The sequence below is a fragment of the Myxine glutinosa genome, chromosome 7, assembly GCF_964187855.1.
Source record: "Myxine glutinosa chromosome 7, kmMyxGlut1.1, whole genome shotgun sequence".
Taxonomy (NCBI): Eukaryota; Metazoa; Chordata; class Myxini; order Myxiniformes; family Myxinidae; genus Myxine; species Myxine glutinosa.
In genome coordinates, this window is record NC_136267.1 from 97,146,297 (window position 1) to 97,169,014 (window position 22,718).

General features: G+C 49.3%; 1 protein-coding gene across 1 annotated transcript in view; it reads right to left on the bottom strand.

The window, feature by feature from the left end:
• The window catches only part of ITGA9 (integrin subunit alpha 9), a 144,178-nt gene that overhangs the window by 82,228 nt on the left and 39,232 nt on the right, over positions 1 to 22,718 (bottom strand). Inside the window, exons 13-15 of the mRNA XM_068122768.2 lie at positions 16,716 to 16,761; positions 7,859 to 8,013; positions 7,156 to 7,310 (exon numbers count right to left, since the gene is read on the bottom strand). Coding sequence (XP_067978869.1) covers positions 7,156 to 7,310; positions 7,859 to 8,013; positions 16,716 to 16,761 — 356 coding nt within the window. The remainder of the gene's footprint in view (positions 1 to 7,155; positions 7,311 to 7,858; positions 8,014 to 16,715; positions 16,762 to 22,718) is intronic.

Consider the following 22,718-nt stretch of genomic DNA (forward strand, 5'->3'; position numbering starts at 1 on the left):
AACCGAATCGTTCGGCAAGCCGCTCGTTGAGCTGGGCAACGCACATGCGAGCGAGCTGAACGTCTCGGCCTGGACAAGCCGTCTGCGCTTGACGTCGACCAGGAGCCCATTAGCGCACAGGAAGTCTGCGCCAAGCAGTGCCATGGGCACGTCGGCGGTGACGAACGTCCATCGGAAAACCTGCCCTCCAAACCGCAGAGAGAGGCAGCGTTTTCCGTACGTACGGATGGGCGTCCCGTTCGCGGCAAGCAGCGCGGGGCCCCCACCCGCGGCGTGCTTGTCTGACATGCCGGCGGGAATGACACTCACCTGTGCTCCCGTGTCGCACAGGTAACGGCGCCCGGAGAAGGTGTCCGTTATGAACAGCAGGCTGCTCGAACGGCCGGCGCTCATCGCCACAATTGAGCGCCGGCCCGGGCGTTTCCCGACCCGTTGAAGGAGCACGGCGGATGACACCGCCGAGCTTCGTGGCCGAACTTGGCGTGGAACCAGCACCAGGTGGTGGAGCTGGAGGAGCGCGGCTGGCTCCGCCAGGCCGGTGGAGTCGACGGGTTTCCCCGCGGTGGCGGTTTTCGCCGCGGCGGTGGGCGGGGCGTGGCGGCGTTCACGAGGTGCGTATCAGCATGCTGCTGAACCACAGCGTGCTGTAGAAGATGATGCTGTGGAACATCAGCGTGCTGTAGAAGATGATGCTGTGGAACAGCAGCGTCGAAGGCCGTGACGGCCACGCCAACGCTCGCCCGCGTGTCCGAAGCGGCGAAGTACTTGTCCGCCTCGGCCGCCAATGCTCGGGGTTCCGTTAGCCCGGTCCCGGCCAACGCGAGGCGAACCTGCGCTGGAAGTTGGCGACGGAAAAGCGCCCGGAATAGCGAACCGGGGGCTTCGTCGCCCAACAGTGACAGCATATGGTCCATTCGGACCGACGGGCGCGTCTCACCGAGCTCGGGGAGATCCAGGAGGCGGTCGGCCCGTGCGTCGTCCGTGAGTCTGAACGTGGCTAGGAGTAGCCGCTTGAGTGCCTCGTACTTGTGGCCGTCCGGTGGGTGGCGAAGGACGGACACAACTCGAGCGGCCGTGCCGGGCCCGAGGGAGGCGACGACGTGGCAGTAGCGCGTGTCATCGCCGGTGAGGTGCCGAAGCTGAAATTGGGCTTCGGCCTGGACGAACCAGACTTCGGCCTGAGCCTCCCAAAATTCCGGAAGTTTGACGAAGGCGGCCATGGCGATGGCGTCGCGTGTGGAAGGATCGCTCCGGCAGATCCAACGTCGAGGGTCACCAATAAAGCGCGGCGTTACGCGCGCTGCTTGTGAGCAAGGAGGAAGCGGACAAGTGGTAACATATAAACGCCTTTATTCAAGACTACACTGTAACACTGTACCGCTACCGCTCCGGGCTGGGCGCCCGGTGTCTCTCATGAGGCCACGCCTACCACTCGGACGTGGCCACCGCCCACTTGGTGCGTGGAATGATGTCACCACGCCAGTGGGCTTTTGTGTCCGCCACAATATCATGCACTCAAACTACACCATCACCATGTGCAATAGCACTACTACTACTACTACTATTACTACCACCAGTATAACTAATAATTATTATGTAATGGCCGCAATTATTTCTACCATCTTGTAGGGTCCGCCAGGGAAGGTTTTTGGCCTAAGTTTTTCACAAACCAGCTGGCCACGTCTGCTAGTCGACTGGAGCTGGTTTGGGCAGGAATTCTTAGTTTGTTCAAGGTTGCCGGCGATAAATCGCCCGCTCTTCGCGAAAGACATTAATGTTCACAAGATAATGCTAGCAGACAGGACATCCAGATTAACGTCCATCCGAAGGACGGCATCCTCTGTGCCTGTGAAGCACTGACCCGCCTCGGGAATGGAACTCAGACTAGGCCGGTCAAAGGTAAAGGTGCTACTTCTGCACCATCCTGTTGAAGCCATTCACTCAAACTGCTGTCACAAAATATATAAACAAATTCACAACATGTTTTCAATTCTGAGAAATACCACATTTACAGATCGAGTTGTCATAACGACAAAATTGAATCGTTGAGAAAGTGACAGTCGAATAAACCGGCGACCATTCCATTAGGTATTTGAAACAACAACCGAGTTTTGTAAAACAACTGCAGGAGTTCAACAGGTCGTGTCCTGCACAACATCAGGCCTTCTCAGGTCACTGTGTCTTTCATGACCTAACTCTGCAATAAATAATGATAAGTATTCTGACTCTGAGTATTGCGCTGCAATACACGTCCCCTACCGGCAGTCTGTCGTCCGGAAAACTGTTGGGGAAATTACCAAAGTTCAAAGTGCCATAACTTTGTCAAAAATGATCGAAACGTCGTGAAGTTCGAACTTGATCTGTAACTTATCATGAGGAAACCATGTACCAGGATTGAAATCATTAGCATTAAGAGTTTAGAAAAAAAAGTCCGGAAAACTGTTGTTTGCATGACGGACTGACAGACTGACGGACTGACAGACTGACAGACGGAGGGACCGAGTGCAAACCTATAGTCCCCTCCGGTGTACACCGGTAGGGGACTAATAACAGTAACTACAATGTCACTCATTAGAGCGCATACCTCCGCCAAGCAGAACCGTTTATGTTTTGTATCCACTGATAGGCCGGATCTGGATTCGGACCTGAACCTAAATCTCATCGGCTTGTTCTTGCCACCAAACCAACTCATTCACCAAGTTTTGTCATAACTCGTCCATAACCTTTTGAGATATCGTGTTATATATCACTTTTGACCCGATCTATCAATGTTGAAGAATCACTTTAAAACGTTCTCATATCTCGATCCAGATCCAGATCTTCAACAAAATACAATTATTTTGTCCTTGTCCCAAACTCAACCTGTCTGCCAAGTTTCATCCGAATCCGTCCACAACTATTTGAAATATCCTGCTCACAGACAGTAAAGGGGAAAAAAGGAAAAAATTATTTGCCGATAGTCAAGCAGGCATAAAAGGATGTTCATTTTGAACCAAAAATACACGAGTTGTGCAGGACACTGAACAAACGGACCACTGAGGCACAGGCCTGGAATTGAACTTTGGAGGAAAATGTTGGATTTTAACAATAAATATGAGCTTCCTGTGCTTATACAGGAGTTTCTGTCTGGCAGGGGTGGAGTGGAGGTTGGGGAAGAAAACGGAGAGGGAGACGATTTGGGTTTATTAATTCATTAAATAATTGGTTACTAGTGTTACTGGTAAACTTATAACATTGGTGATGGACTAGTACTAGTAAAATAAAAAATTGTGATAGGAAATTAGTATTGTTGGTAAACCGGTACTGGTAGCACACTATTACTGCTAAGTACTTCTGGTACACTAATACTGGTAGAACACTAGTACTAGTAGAACACTAGTGCTGGTAGTAAATTAGTACAGGTAGTCAACTAAAATAGATAGTAAACTAGTGTCTGTGGTAAATTAGTACTGGAAGTACACTAGTGATTGCAAACTAATGTTAGAGATGAATTGATGTTAATATCAAACTAGTACAGTACTGATAGTACAATCGTGCCTGGTGTTGGCTTAGCGGTTCAGGTTGCTGGCTTAAGATGTTAGTCTTGAGTTTGAGCCCCTGTTCATGCCATTAAATAACACCAGGTGAGTTGACTCAGCCTGTTTTCCTTCCGAGGTCGGCAACATGAGTACCAGATTACTGGTAACTGGGGGCACTGCATCACCGGCACAGGTGCGCTTCCAGAAAATGATGCAACCAGCAGCCACAGGCTACAAACGAAACTACGAGTACAATCGTGTTGGTGATGAAGGGTAGTAAATTTGGTAGTAAATTTGCAATGGTGGTTTTGCTCCGCACACTAAAATGTGTGCAACACACTGATGATATAGCCGGCCACATGTCAGAAGTTTCATTAACAGGACAAACAATTTGTATAATGGACAAATCAACCATTTATGAAGCCAAAGCAACGAGATATGCAGACTAACTGAATGCAGCAATGTTTTAGATTTCCTTTTTAAACCTATGGAGGTTAGTGAATTCAATAAAAGAGAATTGATTGACTAATTTACTGATGTGCCATCTTGTGGGAAACCAAGCCATGGTCTCCCTACCTCATCCCAAATCAGTCCTTCAAACAACTGCTGGAGGACACCTCATTTGACATGTTAAGTAAAAATTTACATTCCTGGCACAATTATCAAAATGTTTGCATCGGAGTCACGAATGCCCAATGTGTGTAAAGGCTTTCGGACCATCTTGAGAGGACGAGATGGGAAAAGGGGAGGGATAGGGAGGCAGAAGAAAACAGGAAATCTGAGACAGCACAAGAATGGAACATTTCAATAAAAGAGCTGAACAAAAACAAACCCTCTGTAACTTTTCACGGAGACTCGTAGAACCGACACGGACGGAAGATGTTCAAATAGGGTAAAAGGAAAAAATGCAATGATCGTATGATGCCAACAACACCCACTCATGTGCCACAAAGATAGTTCTTTATGTGAACTCATTTCATATCCCTGTTATTAACAATTTAAGAAAATAAAACCAAGATATAGTGTAAAAACAACAACTATTGAAGGTGACGCAAACAACAAAAATGAATTACATTTCAATCGCAGTTTTCCTCCATCTTACCTGAGACTGAAAGGTAACTAGGGTCATTACATAATTAGTAGAAGTAGTAGAAGTAGTAGTAGTAGTCGTAATAGTACTAATGGTTCAGTTTGAGGCCATGAAGTATCTTTCATAATAGAGTTCTTCTTTGACTTTTTCCTTTGTCCTTTAAATCGTTGTGTTCGTTATTTATACTGTTTTGTTGAATTGTGTTAATAACACATTATTTGAGTTAGAACAGAGTTAGAACTAGCATAACCACAATGTGTGACAAAATCCTGCAATGGGCCGATTGGGGAATGCAAATTTAAAGCACTATTAAAAGAAGAACAGCGCGATTGGAAAACACACATTTAATGCGCTATTAAAAGATTAACTCGATGCCTCTCATCCATGTCAGCCTCTGCCACGGTTATATCAGAAAGAGTTAATTTGTCACACAGTCACGGATTGTTTAACCCGAATATGGAACAGTTCAAAAATTACGTAACACTTTATTTAGGAAGGCATGTACCATGTGTGCTGATGGGCTTGATTACATCTGACCAATAATTAATTTTTCTTTGACACATGATTACATTTTTCGGGTCACTTATCGAGAGTAACACTCGGCCCAAACAAAGCCAATGGAAATCTGACGCAACAAATCCGGGCATTTGATAATCAGCAGAAGCCTACAGGCCTGATGTCTTATGCCCACCAGAAAAACAAGATGGCAGCCATATAATTTCATCGAGATACCATGATGGGTGAAGTCAAGTGACAAATAGGGGCTTTAGGGACACTACAGGAGCTTTTCCTGAAAGCCCCTGTAGTGTCCATCTTGTTTATCCTGTGTACCCCACCCCAGCCCTCTCCCTTCCACAGATGTCTATGTTCCCTACTGTTGTTGTGCTTCCCCCTCTCTCTCCCCATCTTGTCTTCCGCTCCCTTTATTATATGTTTTATGTGTTAGCTCTCATACCAGCCTAGACTAAGTATACAAAAAGAAAATGTGGGTGGGGTCCAGCAACTGTCCGACCAATGGGTGCTCATTCCAAAGATCGACCCCCAACAAGAACCGCAAAAACAGCAACAGCTAGAACGGCACTCGGTAGACAGCACACCTCTGCCTGGTTGGCCATATCACTCAATGGTGAAGAATCACTTAAAATTATACTAGCTGGATCCGGATCCGGATCTTCACCAAAATTGAATCGATTCTTCTTTGTCACACACACAACCTGTTCACCAAGTTTCGCCCAAATCCGTCCATAATATTTTGAGATATCCTGCTAGATATCGTTTTTGGCCCTATCTCCCAATGGTGAAGAATCACTTTAAATATTCTACTAGCCGAATCCGGATCCGGATCTTCACAAAAATCTAATCATTTCGTCCTTGTCACATACGCTACATCTCTGCCAAATTTCGTCCGAATCCGTCCACAACTTTTTGAGATATTTTGTTCACAAACAAACAAACAAACAAGAAAACGTCATGCGTAGCACGATACTTGCAAAATACGCCCTCCCCCAAAAGTTTTCAATGTGACATGATGGCCTATGGTGACCTCAAAAATACTTGGTGGTTGAATTCAGTGACCAGATATGCAAGTCCTCTTCAAATTTCATGTCAATTGGATGAAAATTGAGGATTTTAGAAATTTGGCCTATGTTGACCTTTTGGCCTATGTTGACCTCAAAGATACTTGGTGGTTGAATTCACTGACCAGATATGCAAGTCCTCTTCAAATTTCAAGTCAATTGGATGAAAATTGAGGATTTTAGAAATTTGGCCTATGTTGACCTTTTGACCTATGTTCACCTAAAATATAATTTGTGGTTGAATTCAGTGACGAGATATGCAAGTCCTTTTCAAATTTCAAGTCAATTGGATGAAAATTGAGGATTTTAGAAATTTGGCCTATGTTGACCATTTGGCCTATGTTGACCTCAAAAATTCTTGGTGGTTGAATTCAATGACCAGATATGCAAGTGGTCTTCAAATTTCAAGTCAATCGGATGAAAATTGAGGATTTTAGAAATTTAGCAAAGTTGGTGACCTTTGGCCTATGTTGACCTTTTGACCTATTGACCCCAAAAACAATAGGCTTCTGGCATTTGACTAACTCTACCACTAGGTGAAGTTTGGTGAAGATCGGTTGAAAATTGTGACCTGTAGGCCGGTGACAAACAAACAAACAAACAAGCAAACAAACAAACAGACAGACAGACAGAGTCACAAACACAACCGACCAATATACTTGTAAAATCTTCGATTTTGCAAGTAACAAACGAACAAACGGACAGACAGGGGTGAAAACATAACTTCCATCCACCTTTGGTGGCGGAGGTAACAACAACAACAACAACAACAACCATGTGGAGCTCTTATAGACCTGTGACTAAGAAGTCCCTTAAACAAACCACATTAAATATACAGTTAAGTATGTTGCCATTGCTTTCGAAAAAAAGGGTGCTTCTCATGAGATCTGATGGAAATTTGATGAGAATGTCATCGGATTTTATGAGCGACTTTTGAAAGTGTAGAGCCCCAAATTCGGAGAAAACTCACCTTGACAAGGACATGGTGGATTTGGCAGGCCTGTAGAGCGTAAGTGAGTTCCAAATGGCCAGGTGCTGAACCAGGCCCAATGTCGGTGAACTGCAGACGTGACGGTTCCCCGGTAGCTCGCTTTTTGGCATCTGCCGTCAACTCGTACTTGAGCTCTGGGTCAAATCATGTGAACAAGGAAAGAGATTCGACCTTTCATTTGTGAAAATCTAGTAAAGGCATAAAAGTAACATCCAATCTAAATTCATGTGTGCTCTTCCTTGCATCTTAGGACTATATATTTATTAAGTAAGCCAAGTGGTAGAAAGGATGACCCCTTCCTGTACCCTGCACACCACTTCCCTCAGCTTCCCTTATTCCTATCTCCTACAAACTTTCATTTATCTTTCATTTATCTTCAGATAAACCTTTCATTTATCTTCATCTCCTGGAGAACCCCACCACTCCTTAAATTTCTATTCCTGTACTCAATTTGTGGATTCAATACCAACAGCCATGATTCTGCTCTCACCCATCGGTCACATGAATGCATTTCCAAACACTTGGATCATAGGTAATGATCCTGCTATGGCCTGAAAGCTTTAATTACCTGTGCATCAATATTCGGTACAACCGCCGCTGGTTAATCAGACGCTATAGCAAAGTTGCCATAGTTACTCTCATGGATAATATAAATGTGGAGGAAGATATCGCAATTTCTCACCAATATGGCGTGGCACGGAGCGTCCGTGGAAGCTGAGGCACACGGATGCATTGAAGCACAGTATCGGAAGAGGTGCTTCCCCACATAGTGGCTCCGTCAGGTTTACGAAAGGGGGCAGACGGATAGTGGCCTGCACCGTGATCACAGGCCGTGTCCTGCCGATACCACAAGTGTCTGTAATTTAGTGTATTTTACTTGTATACAAGAGCTAGGCTCATACAAGAGCGAGGGGACAGAGGGTAAAAAGGTAACAAACAGACAGTGCAGCCACAGGTAGACACAACAAGCAAAGGAGTGATCGAGCAAGCAAACAAAAAAGAGGAGAGGAAACAGTAACCTGCAATTAATTAAGAGGGTTGGGATAGGTAGGGCTAATGGGGTTAGACTTCAGGTAGTGATGGCCATGTGAGGATGTAAGATGGTACAAGGGTTCATCGCCGACTTGAAGCTCTTGAGGGAAGAGTAAACTCATACCATCTCAGGAAAGTGGTTCCACAAATGGGAGAAAAGAGGAACAAAGACTGGAGGTGTATAGAAGACCTGGCTCTTGGGGTTTAACCAGGAAGGGAGGGAGGGTTAAGGCCTCCAGGAGAGATTATATTTCATTGACATGCTCGATCAGCTATTTTTTTATGTCATTAATCGATTGTTTTACTGATCTATTGGTTGTCAAACAAATGGTCAACTGTGAACTTGTGTCTGCACAAACAAGTATCAGATGATGGGTCACACCATCCCAAAAGCAAACTAGAAAGCATCTGAAATAGCAAAGCCTGTCCGAGTCCGATTTGTATTCAGACTACTTGCACGCTTGCACGCTAAAACATGACAAAAACAGCTAAAAACAAAATAACAAAAATTGACGACTTTAGGCAACCTTGACATTTTCACCTCAAACGCAATATGTTTCAGTGACCCAATCTGCAAACCCTCCTCAAATTCCAAGTCAATCAGATGGAAATTGACAATTTTATGCAACCTAGATATTTGACCTTTTGATCTAAAAATATTCGGCTTCTAGCTTTTGATTGGTGGACCAATTCAGTGACCGTATTTGCAAATTCTTAAAATTTCAGGTAAATTGCATCAAAATGATGATTTTATGTGACACTGACCCTTGACCTTTTGACAAAATTATTAATTTGTCTTCTCCATGTTCTCATAATAAAGTCTTGTTTAAAAATTGATCACAAAACTCAATTGGTAAATCAAAATTTTGGGTCAATTGGATGACAAATGATGATTTAAGGTGACGCTGACCTTTGACCTTTTGAAAAAATACACACAAGTGATTGCAAAACCCCATCTCCCGCTGAGCAAGGGGTGGACTAGTGATGGTAAGAACAAAGAAGGTAAGTCACAATTTATATTTTAGCGTACGTACTTTGTGTAAATAATTTATTTATTTTTATAATTGTTTGAATTCTTTTCATGCTTACACTATTAGATCATCAAAACGAGGAAGCATTGTTATACTTGGCCAGAGAATATGAATACGACGCCACTGGATTCACCCAATCATAGTTAATGAGTGGTGATGTTAACAACTGATCGAGTCAGCCTGTTTGTGTTCCCATCTGAAACCACTGGCTAAGAATTCAAGGATCCCATGTTACAATCCAATGTCCCTTGTCTTCTATTATCCTTGTAATTAATGTAAAACAAGCGTTACGCCTAGGTCCTCCGTCGGGGAAGTGATGTGAGTTGACAAAGTGGAAGACGCAAGCCGGCCATCTTGGATTTTGACGTAGCGACGCAATTTTCAATAGCCTTCTCCCTTATGCGTAGATACACCCACACCAGATTAGAACTTGGTACTTCGCTTATTTTTCAAGATATTTCGCTCACAAGGTTCAGACATATATATATGGTGGCGGCCATCTTGGATTTTGACGTGGAGACGCAATTTTCAATTGCGTTCTTCCTTATGCCTAGATACACTCACACACCAGATTAGAAGTTGGTACTTCGCTTATTTTTCAAGATATTTCGCTCACAAGGTTCAGACATATATATATGGTGGCGGCCATCTTGGATTTTGACGTGGCGACGCAATTTTCAATAGCCTTCTCCCTTATGCGTAGATACACCCACACACCAGATTAGAAGTTGGTACTTCGCTTATTTTTCAAGATATTCCGCTCACAAGGTTCAGACATATATGGTGGCGGCCATCTTGGATTTTGATGTGGCGACCCAATTTTCAATAGCGTTCTTCCTTATGCCTAGATACACCCACACACCAAATTAGAAGTTGGTACTTCGCTTATTTTTCAAGATATTCCGCTCACAAGGTTCAGACATATATGGTGGCGGCCATCTTGGATTTTGACGTGGCGACCCAATTTTCAATAGCATTCTTCCTTATGGCGAGATACACCCACACACCAAATTAGAAGTTGGTACTTCGCTTATTTTTCAAGATATTCCGCTCACAAAGTTCAGACATATATGGTGGCGGCCATCTTGGATTTTGATGTGGCGACCCAATTTTCAATAGCATTCTTCCTTATGCCTAGATACACCCACACACCAAATTAGAAGTTGGTACTTCGCTTATTTTTCAAGATATTCCGCTCACAAGGTTCAGACATACATGGCGGTGGCCATCTTGGATTTTGACGTGGGTTGCACCCACACACCAAATTAGAATTCGGTCCTTCGCTTACGCACGCACGTACGCACGCACGTATGCCCGCACGGACGGACGCACACATGCCCGCACGGACGGACGCACGAATGCCCGGATTGCCCGCACGGAAGGACGCACACACGGACGGACGGAGGGGAAAACCATAGTCCCCCTTTCGCTCCGCCGTGCGACGGGGGACAAAAATACACTGATGTCTCCTAACGTCGTTGTCCTTCACATGATTTACATACAAGCTTATCCGCGAACCTTACGTTCTACTGTAGAAAGTTTGATGTTTGTTTGTAACAAAAGGGGGGAAGGAGGGAACAGTGGTTGCAGGTGTTACTAAAGTCGAGATTTAAACTATTTGTAGTTATAAAAACAGAGAAAACCACTATAATCATCGTCTGGATAAGCTCTTTGAGCCAAGGTTAGAACTTCAAATAACCTCCTTCTTTGTACCGACACATTTTCTATTTATTCAGCAGAGGCTATGATTTAAAATGCAGTACTATTAAATTTAGCATTCAGGTTTGTCCAAATAGCGAAACGTATTTTCTATTTATGGGAACATTAATTTTTTGTTGTCAACTTGATTTTTGCAAATTTATACGTTTGGAAACATGCGATTTGTATTTCGGGCATGTACGGAGCTCATTCAGAAAACATTATATCACAGATCGGAGACTTCTCTCACACATTTAACAAGACCACGAGGTGGGGGCTTCATGTAGCAGACCCCATTAGGTAGGTATCTCAATAAATCACGTGGATTTGGCCCCATTTTTACACAAACTGGCGTGTGTCCACACTGAAATGGGGACCAAACTACTTAACCCCCCCTGTACTCAACAGCCATACTAGTGAGGGACAGTTCGCCACTGAGATGCTCTCCGAAACCCCCTCCCCTCTCCCCGATTGAAACCCCCGCCTTGACCGAAGCCCCATGCCCTGAGCAACCCTGGATACAAACATAACCCCTACCAGTGAGGCCAATGCCATGAGGCTTTACTCACTCCACCAATGAGCCGCGCCATGACTGAAACCACCCGCCCTCACAGAAAGCCCACACCCTTAACAGCTAAACATGTCAATGGAACTACTAACACCAGCGAGGGCAATGCAACAAGGCTCCACTCACTCCACCACCTAACAAGGCTTTACTCACTCCACCATACAACAAGGCTTTCCCCACTCCACCACCAAACAAGGCTTTCCCCACTCCACCACCAAACAAGGCTTTCCCCACTCCACCACCTAACAAGGCTTTACTCACTCCACCACCAAACAAGGCTTTCCCCACTCCACCATGCAACAAGGCTTTCCCCACTCCACCATGCAACAAGGCTTTCCCCACTCCACCATGCAACAAGGCTTTCCCCACTCCACCATGCAACAAGGCTTTCCCCACTCCACCATGCAACAAGGCTTTCCCCACTCCACCATGCAACAAGGCTTTCCCCACTCCACCATGCAACAAGGCTTTCCCCACTCCACCACCAAACAAGGCTTTCCCCACTCCACCACCAAACAAGGCTTTCCCCACTCCACCACCAAACAAGGCTTTCCCCACTCCACCACCAAACAAGGCTTTCCCCACTCCACCACCAAACAAGGCTTTCCCCACTCCACCACCAAACAAGGCTTTCCCCACTCCACCACCAAACAAGGCTTTACTCACTCCACCACCAAACAAGGCTTTCCCCACTCCACCATGCAACAAGGCTTTCCCCACTCCACCATGCAACAAGGCTTTCCCCACTCCACCACCAAACAAGGCTTTCCCCACTCCACCACCAAACAAGGCTTTCCCCACTCCACCACCAAACAAGGCTTTACTCACTCCACCACCAAACAAGGCTTTCCCCACTCCACCACCTAACAAGGCTTTCCCCACTCCACCACCAAACAAGGCTTTCACCACTCCACCACCAAACAAGGCTTTCCCCACTACACCACCTAACAAGGCTTTCCCCACTCCACCACCTAACAAGGCTTTCCCCACTCCACCACCAAACAAGGCTTTCACCACTCCACCACCAAACAAGGCTTTCCCCACTACACCACCTAACAAGGCTTTCCCCACTCCACCACCAAACAAGTCTTTCCCCACTCCACCACCAAACAAGGCTTTACTCACTCCACCACCAAACAAGGCTTTCCCCACTCCACCACCAAACAAGGCTTTCCCCACTCCACCACCTAACAAGGCTTTACTCACTCCACCACCAAACAAGGCTTTCCCCACTCCACCACCAAACAAGGCTTTCCCCATTCCACCACCAAACAAGGCTTTCCCCACTCCACCACCTAACAAGGCTTTCCCCACTCCACCACCAAACAAGGCTTTCCCCACTCCACCACCAAACAAGGCTTTCCCCACTCCACCACCTAACAAGGCTTTACTCACTCCACCACCAAACAAGGCTTTCTCCACTCCACCACCAAACAAGGCTTTCCCCACTCCACCACCAAACAAGGCTTTCCCCACTCCACCACCAAACAAGGCTTTCCCCACTCCACCACCAAACAAGGCTTTCCCCACTCCACCACCAAACAAGGCTTTCCCCACTCCACCACCAAACAAGGCTTTACCCAATCTACCACCCAAAAAAGGCTTTACCCACTCCACCACACAACAAGGCTTTACCCACTCCACCATACAACAAGGCTTTACCCACTCCACCACCAAACAAGGCTTTACCCACTCCACCACCAAACAAGGCTTTACCCACTCCACCACCAAACAAGGCTTTACCCAATCTACCACCCAAAAAAGGCTTTACCCACTCCACCATACAACAAGGCTTTACCCACTCCACCATACAACAAGGCTTTACCCACTCCACCACCAAACAAGGCTTTACCCACTCCACTACCAGTTAAAGTTACCCACTCCACCACCAAACAAGACTTTACCCACTCCACCACCCAACAAGGCTTTGCCCACTCCACCACTGAACAAGGATTTACACACTCCACCACTTAACAAGGCTTTATTTACCCACCCCACCACACAATTCTTTACCCACTCCACCACACACCACAACAAGAAAGGCTTCACTTACTCCAACCTCCAACAAGGAAGGCTTCACTCACTCCACCACCCAATTGCTCTCACAAGGTTATAAAGCAAACATGATATTAGGTCTCTCCATATTGGACTGTAAAGAAAAGAAAAAAATATTTACCTCTGCCATCCACCCCAGGTAGGTCATGCCCAGGTAGGTCATGTCTTCACCCCTCTCTGTCTGTTTGTCTGTGAGCAGGATATCTCAAAAGGTTATTGATGGATTCAGACGAGACATGGTGGACAGATTAGGTATGTGAGAAGGACAAATCAATTCGATTTTGGTGAAAATCCAGATCCCGACAGGAGAATTTTTAATCTATTAAGTGATTCTTCACCATTGAGAGACGGCACCAAAAACGCTTTGCAGCATGATATTTCAAAAAGTGGTGGATGACTTATGTCAAAACTAGGTGGAAGAGATGGTTCGACAACAAGAACAAGCGATTCGATTCTGGTTCTTGTCCGGATCTAGATCTGGGCTATCAGTGGGATAAAATTCAACCTGGCAGAGGTACACTACATGGCCAAAAGTATGTGGATACCCGAACATCACACCCGTATGTGCTCATCGAACATCTCATTCCAAAATTATGGGCATTAATATGGAGTTGGTCCCCCCCCTTTTCTGCTAGAACAGCCTCCACTCTTCTGGGAAGGCTTTCCACTAGATGTTGGAGCATTGATGCGGGGATTTGCTTTCATTCAGCCACACGAGCATTAGTGAGGTCGGGTACTGATGTTGGGCGATCAGGCCTGGCTCGCAGTCAGCATTCCAATTCATCCCAAAGGTGTTCGATGGGGTTGAGGTCAGGGCTCTGTGCATGCCAGTCAGGTTCTTCCACACCGATCTCGACAAACCATTTTTGTATGGACCTCGCTTTGTGCACGGGGCCATTGTCATGCTGAAACAGGAAAGGGCCTTCCCCAAACTGTTGCCACAAAGTTGGAAGCACACAATCGTCTCGAATGTCATTGTATGCTGTAGCGTTAAGATTTCCCTTCACTGGAACTAAGGGGTCTAGCCCGAACCATTAAAAACAGCCCCAAACCATTATTCCTCCTACACCAAACTTTACAGTTGGCACTATGCATTCGAGCAGGTTGCATTCTCCTGGCATCCGCCCAACCCAGATTCGTCCATCAGACTGCCAGACGATGAAGCGTGATTCATCACTCCAGAGAACGCTTTTCCACTGCTCCAGAGTCCAATGGCGGCAAGCTTTACACCACTCCAGTCAACGCATGGCATTGCGCATGGTGATCTTAGGCTTGTGTGCGGCTGCTCGGCCATGGATACTCATTTCATGAAGCTCCCGACGAACAGTTGATGTGCTGACGTTGCTTTCAGAGGCAGTTTGGAACTCGGTAGTGAGTGTTGCAACCGAGGACAGACGATTTTTACGCTCTACGCACTTCAGCACTCAGTGGTCCCGTTCTGTGAGCTTGTGTGGCCTACCACTTCATAGCTGAGCTGTCGTTGCTCCTGGACGTTTCCACTTCACAATAACAGCACTTACAGTTGACCTGGGCAGCTCTAGCAGGGTGGAAATTTGACAAAGTGACTTGTTAGAAAGGTGGCATCCTATGACGGTGCCACGTTGAAAGTCACTGAGCTCTTCAGTACGGCCCATTCTACTGCCAATGTTTGTCTATGGAGATTGCATGGCTGTGTGCTTGATTATATATACCGGTTAACAATGGGTGTGGCTGAAATAGCCGAATCCACTAATTAGAAGGGGTGTCCGCATACTTTTGGTTGGCCATGTCGTGTATGTGCTCTACCAGTGCCCTTCTAGTCAACTTCTGATTTTAATGTGACAGTTATCATTTGGATGGTAAAAGGATGAGCAGCTATCATGTAATGATTCGTAAGTAGAAGGGTTTTTATTAGCATTGAAGAGCTGTTCAAAAACACCTCTTTCATGCCCTGGAAGGTCCTGAAATTGGCTTTTTGTCCCAGGATCCTGGGATCTGTGCGAAATATCTTGGGCCAGCTGGGCTTGCGTGATCTCACACATAGGATGGCACTCAGGGTTTAGTGGGGCTGGCGGGTAGATCTGGCACACATGCCGTGTCTACACACATGTACTGTAGGTACGCTTTCAGTGCAGTAAGAACTCTCAACTCACTAGGCTTACACATGATGTCCATGCTAGCCGACCCAAGTAGCTCCACGTGTAAATAGGAACGGATTCAAGTTCAAACTGAGCACACACACACACACACACACACACACACACACACACACACACACACACTACAAGTCAAGGACAAAGCATCGAAGGCAACAGAGATCGAAGGTAACTTCGCTTACCATCGAAGGTAAGCATGCCGGAGCCCAGAAGTTTGGGCTATAAAATCTACAGCTACATCAGCAGAAACAACATAATGGAATCATTAATGGAATGTATTCATTTGTGTTTGTCTTGATTAATCAACCCGAAATATAGTTACGTAATGCTACTGCATGTTAGGGCGTAATAAACCCTTGTGACTGTGGTGAAAAATGGAGAAAAAAACAGGAAAATGACTGCTGCTCGAAAAGGTGGACTACTTGCGGTCGGCAAGGTTGTTTAACTTTTATGGTGGAATTTACACAACTCCATGCACAGGGAGCAGGTATTAATGTGAGGAACTCAAACAAGTTTACAATTCACGTTGACCTGTTTCGTATTCCCACTGCACCTATTGCTCAATACCATATAATTTACCCCCACTCCCCCCATAAGCCCCACAGTGGAGACGGGGGTTGTAATATTTGTGTGTGTGCCTGTCCATCTGTCCAAGCCATAACTTTCTTTTTACCAATTCAGCTTTTGTCATCAAATCTCCAACAAACATTTATTATGAGAATATAGAGTACAATTGTTGCATATAGAGAACAACACAAATTAATAAAATGTACAATTGTTTATAACTGTCGTTTTCATCAACTATAATTCAAGTACAAAGCGGATGCGGACGAGCTTTGCATTTTGAGATGCTTTCTAGTTTTGATTTTGTATTGATCTCCTAATTCACGCAGGGGTGCATTGATGTCTCCTTATGTCGCTGTCCAGTAGCTCCTCTACGAGCTTGAGATTTCTACATGTAGAAACAAAATTCCAACTTCCAGGTGATAAGATAGCTAAACATGAAGGCAATGTACTCACCTGTAAAGTGCTGCCGCATCTGATCTAAAGGCCCCAATTGCAATATCTGAAATAACACCGCATTGTGATTAAAGGCAGGTCAATTTCCACCACAAAACAACAACATCATAATGCTTTCTTTGTGAAGGCAACACTTAAAACTAGCATATTGCCCTTATGTTTGTTACCCTGCACTCGCGAAGCGAAAGGCAGGGTTAAGCATTCGGGTACGTACGTGCGTGCGTGTCTGCATTTCAGTAAAGTAAAGTGTGTGCCGTGTCAGCATTTTAAAAATTCATTTTCTCAGCAACCGTTGGTCCGATTGACAAGAAATTTTCACCATAGGAGGGCCTCCTCCTGTAGAATATTTTAGTGAATATTATGACGTCACGGGTCACGTGGTACGGGCGCCATCTTGGAAAAACCAAAAAACTTTGCACCTCTATATCTCAAAAACCGCTACACAGAAATAATTGAGACAGGTCTCATTGCAAAGAACTCTCCATGCGGAATAACATATGTGAATGATGATGTCATAGGTGCCGCAATACTGACAAGTAAAAAACTTTATCCGATGAGGATGAAATTTCTTGAGCATCTTCTCGGTATAAATTGATGCAGAAATAAAATTATAATGACGTGGTTCGGCCGACATATTGTTTTGAGTGTGAAGCCTGAAAAACCACTAAAATCCAATTTTCTCAAAAACGACTAAACAGATCAAGGCCAAACTTTTCAGGCAGAGTCACGTAACCATGACGAACAAAAAAGTCAGTGAGCATGACATGATGCGTCACATGGTTTTGGAGTTATGACGTTTTTAAGCATAAACTTTTAAAACCTAGCTCCTCCCTCATTATTGATCTTTCGAGGGGAAACTTCACAGATGTGTTCAGCATATCATTCTACTAAAATGACCTTTTGGAATTTGTGATAGATGACGTGGTTTGGCAGATATAAATAATTAAAGGGAAATATTAAAAAATTTATAACTCTTTGAACCACTTCATTGATCGATGTGAAACTTTAAAGTAAAGTAGAGGTAATGAAGTGTAACAAGTGTGGAAAATTTCAAGATGAATGGATGTACGGTCTGGAAGCTAGAAGTTGTTATTGCGTGAAGAAGAAGAGTCCTCTACGGTGGGCATATAATTAATTATCAGACTGCACATGACGAGCAGGTAAAGTACGGAGCGACCTCACGGGGTCATTTTGACCTCAAATGAAATTCTGATTTCAGATTTGTCAATCGCTGAGGTATACTAACACACCACCAACACAGATTTCACGAAAATTCCGACGATTTTTGAGGAAAATATAACATTTGTGTCCGCATTTCAGGAAAGTAAAGTGTGTGCCGTGTCAGCATTTACAAAATTGAAACGTGGCTCATTGTAAATAACTCCATATGGGGAATAGGTGTTATTAACGATGACGTCATTGGTGCCATAATTATGACGTTAAAGCGCGGTGTTACGCGCGCTACTTGTAAGCAAGGAGGAAGCGGACAATGCGGTAATTTGTAAGAGTCTTTATTCAAGAGCTCACTGTAACACTGAGCTGCTCAGGGCTGCGCGCCCCGTGTATATCGTGAGGCCACGCCTCTCTCCCTGGCGTGGACCACCTCCACTTGGTGTGCGGGGTGATGTCACCACGTCAGTGCTTTCATGTCCGCCACACGCGCCCCCCCCAGAATCCCCGCGCACCTGAAGGGTCAGTTTGCGGGGCAAACGGATGACCCGGCCGAAGCGCCCCCTGGCGATAGGCGGCGTCCGGGATGCAGGGATGCCATCTGGAATGCCGCCGGCTGCCCCTGGGATGGGTGCAGGACCGGGGGGCGGCGTGGCGTCGGGGCTGGGCGGTGCCGGGGGTCCGCCCGCAGGGGGGCGGCCCCGACGCGGGGGTCGGGCCACCGGCGGTGGATGGTCCACGTCGAGGTGGGCCGGCTTGAGGCGGTCCACCGAAACGCGGTCAGGAGTACCGCCGATGTCCAGGGTGAAGTGCTTCACCCCGGTCTCCAGCACGCGGAAAGGCCCGTCGTACGGGGGCCGCAGTGGTGTCCGATGGGCATCGTGGCGGACGAAGACGTACTCCACCGTGCGAAGCTCCGGGGCGACGTGCGTCGGTGGGTGCCCGTGGCATGCCGTCGGCACTGGGGCAAACCTCTGGGCGGTCTCCTGCAGAGCGGAGCGCTGCTGTGCCGCGGACCATGGTGCCGTGGAGTCGGGGAGGAACTCGCCCGGCACCCACAGCGGTTGCCCGAAGGCCAACTCCGCCGCGGATGCGCGCAGGTCCTCCTTGGGCGCCGTCCGGAGGCCCAGCAGGACCCAGGGGAGCCTGTCGACCCAACCGCCGTCGCGGACGGTGGCCCGGAGCGCGGCCTTCAATGAGCGGTGAAATCGCTCACACAGGCCATTAGCCTGGGGGTAGTAGGTCGTGGTTTGGTGCAGCCGGACCCCGAGCCCCTGCGCGACCGCCCCCCAGAGCTCCTAGGTGAACTGGGGGCCGCGGTCGGACGAGATGTCTGAGGGGGCACCGAACCGGGTGACCCAGGTGGCGATGAAAGCCTGCGCGACGTCCGCCGCCGTCGTCGACACCAAGGGCACGGCCTCCGGCCACCGGGTGGTGCGGTTCACCATGGTGAGGACGCGGGTGAAACCCCGCGAGGGGGGCAGAGGTCCCACCAGGTCCACGTGGACGTGGTCAAACCGGCGTTCCGGCACCGTAAACGGGGCCAACGGGGCCTGGGTGTGCCGGTGCACCTTGGCGCGCTGGCACGCGAGGCACGTCCTGGCCCAGCCGCGGACGGCCTTCCGGAGGCCATGCCAGACGAATTTGTCGGCGATCAACCTTTGGGAGGCCCTCGTGCCCGGGTGGTAAAGGCCGTGGATGGCGTCAAACACCTGGCGCTGCCAGCTCGCGGGCACGATGGGGCGAGGCCGCCCGAGGGAGACGTCGCACAAGAGGTCCGCGCCCGCGCCGTCGAACGGCACTTCGGTGACGCGGAGGCCCGTGATGGCGGTCCGCAAGGCCTGGACGTCGGGGTCAGCGGCCTGGTCCGCTGCCATCCGGGCATAGTCGATGCCGAGGTGGACTGCGTGGGCGACGGCCCGGGAAAGGCAATCCGCCACCAGGTTGTCCTTCCCCGCGACGTGCCGGATGTCCGTCATGTACTCGGACACGGCCGAGAGGTGACGCTGCTGCCGGGCCGACCACGGCTCGGTGACCTTGCCCATCACGAAAACCAGTGGCTTGTGGTTGACGAAGGCTCTCGAGCCTCGAACGCACGGCCCTCGAGCAGATGGCGGAAGTGCCTGACCGCCAAGTGAAGCCCGAGCAACTCGCGGTCGAAGGTACTGTAATGGCGTTCGGGCGGGCGAAGCTGCCGGCTAAAGAACGCCAGCGGTTGCCAAGCTCCACGCACCCATTGCTCGTGCACCGCACCCACCGCGTAGTCCGAGGCATCGGTGGTGAGGGCGATCGGCGCATCGGGCGCTGGGTACGCGAGCATGGTGGCGTTAGCCAAGGCGAGCTTCGCGCCCGTGAACGCTGTGTCCATCTGCTCGGTCCAGATAACGTCGCCTTTGCCCGGCTTACCTCGGAGAGCTTCGTGCAGGGGGCGCAGGAGCTGGGCGATACGGGGCAGGAACCGATGGCAAAAGTTCACCATGCCCAGGAACTCCTGCAGCCCCCTGATCGTGCGGGGGCGCGGAAACCCCTTCACCGCCTCCACCTTGGCCGGCAGGGGGACAGCTCCGTGCCTGGTGACGCGGTGCCCCAGAAAATCGAGTTCGGCAACGCCGAACCGGCACTTTGCGGGGTTCACAATCAGGCCATGCTGGCCCAGGCGTTCGAAGAGCGTGCGGAGGTGGTGTAGGTGCTCTTCGCGGGACGCGCTGGCGACGAGGATATCGTCCAGGTAGACGTATACAAAATCCAAGTCGCGCAGGACGCTGCCCATCAGCCGCTGGAACGCCTGAGCCGCATTCTTCAGACTGAAGGGCATCCGCAGGAATTCGAAGAGTCCGAACGGCGTGATGACCGCCGTCTTCGGGACGTCCTCCGGCCTGACGGGGACCTGATGGTAGCCGCATATGAGGTCCACCTTCGAGAAGAAGGACATGCCCGCCAAACGGGCGGAAAAGTCCTGAATGTGGGGGACGGGGTAGCGGTCGGGGGTGGTGGCGTCATTGAGATGGCGATAGTCCCCGCACGGTCACCATCCCCCGCCGGGCTTCGGCACGATGTGCAGCGGCGACGCCCAAGCACTCTCCGAGCGCCGAACGATGCCGAGTCGCTCCAGGGTAGCGAACTCCGCTTTTGCTACCGCCAGCTTCGTCGGCTCGAGGCGGCGTGCCCGGGCGTAGACCGGTGGCCCGACGGTGGGGATGTGATGGGCCACCCCGTGCTTGACGGCCCCCGCTGAGAAGGTGGGCCGCGTGAGGGCCGGGAGGCCGGCGAGGAGGTGGGTGAATTCGTCCGCTGCCGGAAGCGTACAGATCAACGTGGCCGGAACCGAACCGTTCGGCAAGCCGCTTGGCAAGCCGCTCGGTGAGCCACTCAGTGGGCTGCTCGACGAGCTGGGCAGCACACAAGCGAGCGAGCTGAACGTCTCGGCCTGGACAAGACGTCTGTGCTTTACGTCGACCAGGAGCCCATTTGCACACAGGAAGTCCGCGCCAAGCAATGCCATGGGCACGTCGGCGGTGACGAACGACCATCGGAAAACCTGCCCTCCAAACCGCAGAGAGAGGCAGCGTTTTCCGTACATACAGATGGGCGTCCCGTTCGCGGCAAGCAGCGCGGGGCCCCCGCCCGCGGCGTGCTTGTCCGACGTACCGGCAGGAATGACACTCACCTGCGCTCCTGTGTCGCACAGGTAACGGCGCCCGGATAAGGTGTCCGTGATGAACAGCAGGCTGTTTGAACGGCCGGCGCTCATTGCCACTATCGAGCGCCGGCCCGGGCGTTTCCCGACCTGTCGAAGGAGCATGGCGGATGACACTGTCGAGCCTCGTGGCCAAACTTGGCGTGGAACCAGCACCAGGTGGTGGAGCTGGAGGAGCGCGGCTGGCTCCGCCAGGCCGGTGGAGCCGGCGGTTTTCCCCGCGGTGGCGGTTTTCACCGCGGCGGTGGGCGGGGCATGGCGGCGGCCACGAGGTGCGTATCAGCATGCTGTGTATGCTGTGTAAGCTGATGCTGTGAATCAGCATCAGCCTCGGGATCCACGAGGTGGGCAGCAGCATCAGCCTCGAGATCTGCGACGGCCGCACCGACTCTCGCCCGCGTGTCCGAAGCCACAAAGTACCTGTCCGCCTCGGCAGCCAATGCTCGGGGTTCCGTTAGCACGGTCCCGGCCAACGCGAGGCGTACCTGTGCTGGAAGTTGGCGACGGAAAAGCGCCCGGAATAGAGAACCAGAGGCTTCGTCGCCCAACAGCGACAGCATATGGTCCATTCGGACCGACGGGCGCGTGTCGCCGAGCTCGGGGAGATCCAGGAGGCGGTCGGCCCGTGCGTCCTCCGTGAGGCCGAACGTGGCTAGGAGCAGCCGCTTGAGTGCCTCGTACTTGTGGCCGTCCGGTGGGTGGTGAAGGACGGACACAACTCGAGCGGCCGTGCCAGGCCCGAGGGAGGCAACGACGTGGCAGTAGCGCGTGTCGTCGCCAGTGAGGCGCCGAAGCTGAAACTGGGCTTCGGCTTGGACGAACCAAACTTCGGCCTGGGCCTCCCAAAATTCGGGAAGTTTAACCGACATCGCGTTGTTGGCCATGGCAATGGCGTCGTGTTTGGAAGGATCGCTACGGCAGATCCAACGTCGAGGTCACCAATAAAGCACGGTGTTACGCGCGCTACTTGTAAGCAAGGAGGAAGCGGACAACGCGGTAATTTGTAAGAGTCTTTATTCAAGAGCTCACTGTAACACTGAGCTGCTCAGAGCTGCGCGCCCCGTGTATATCGTGAGGCCACGCCTCTCTCCCTGGCGTGGCCCACCTCCACTTGGTGTGCGGGGTGATGTCACCAC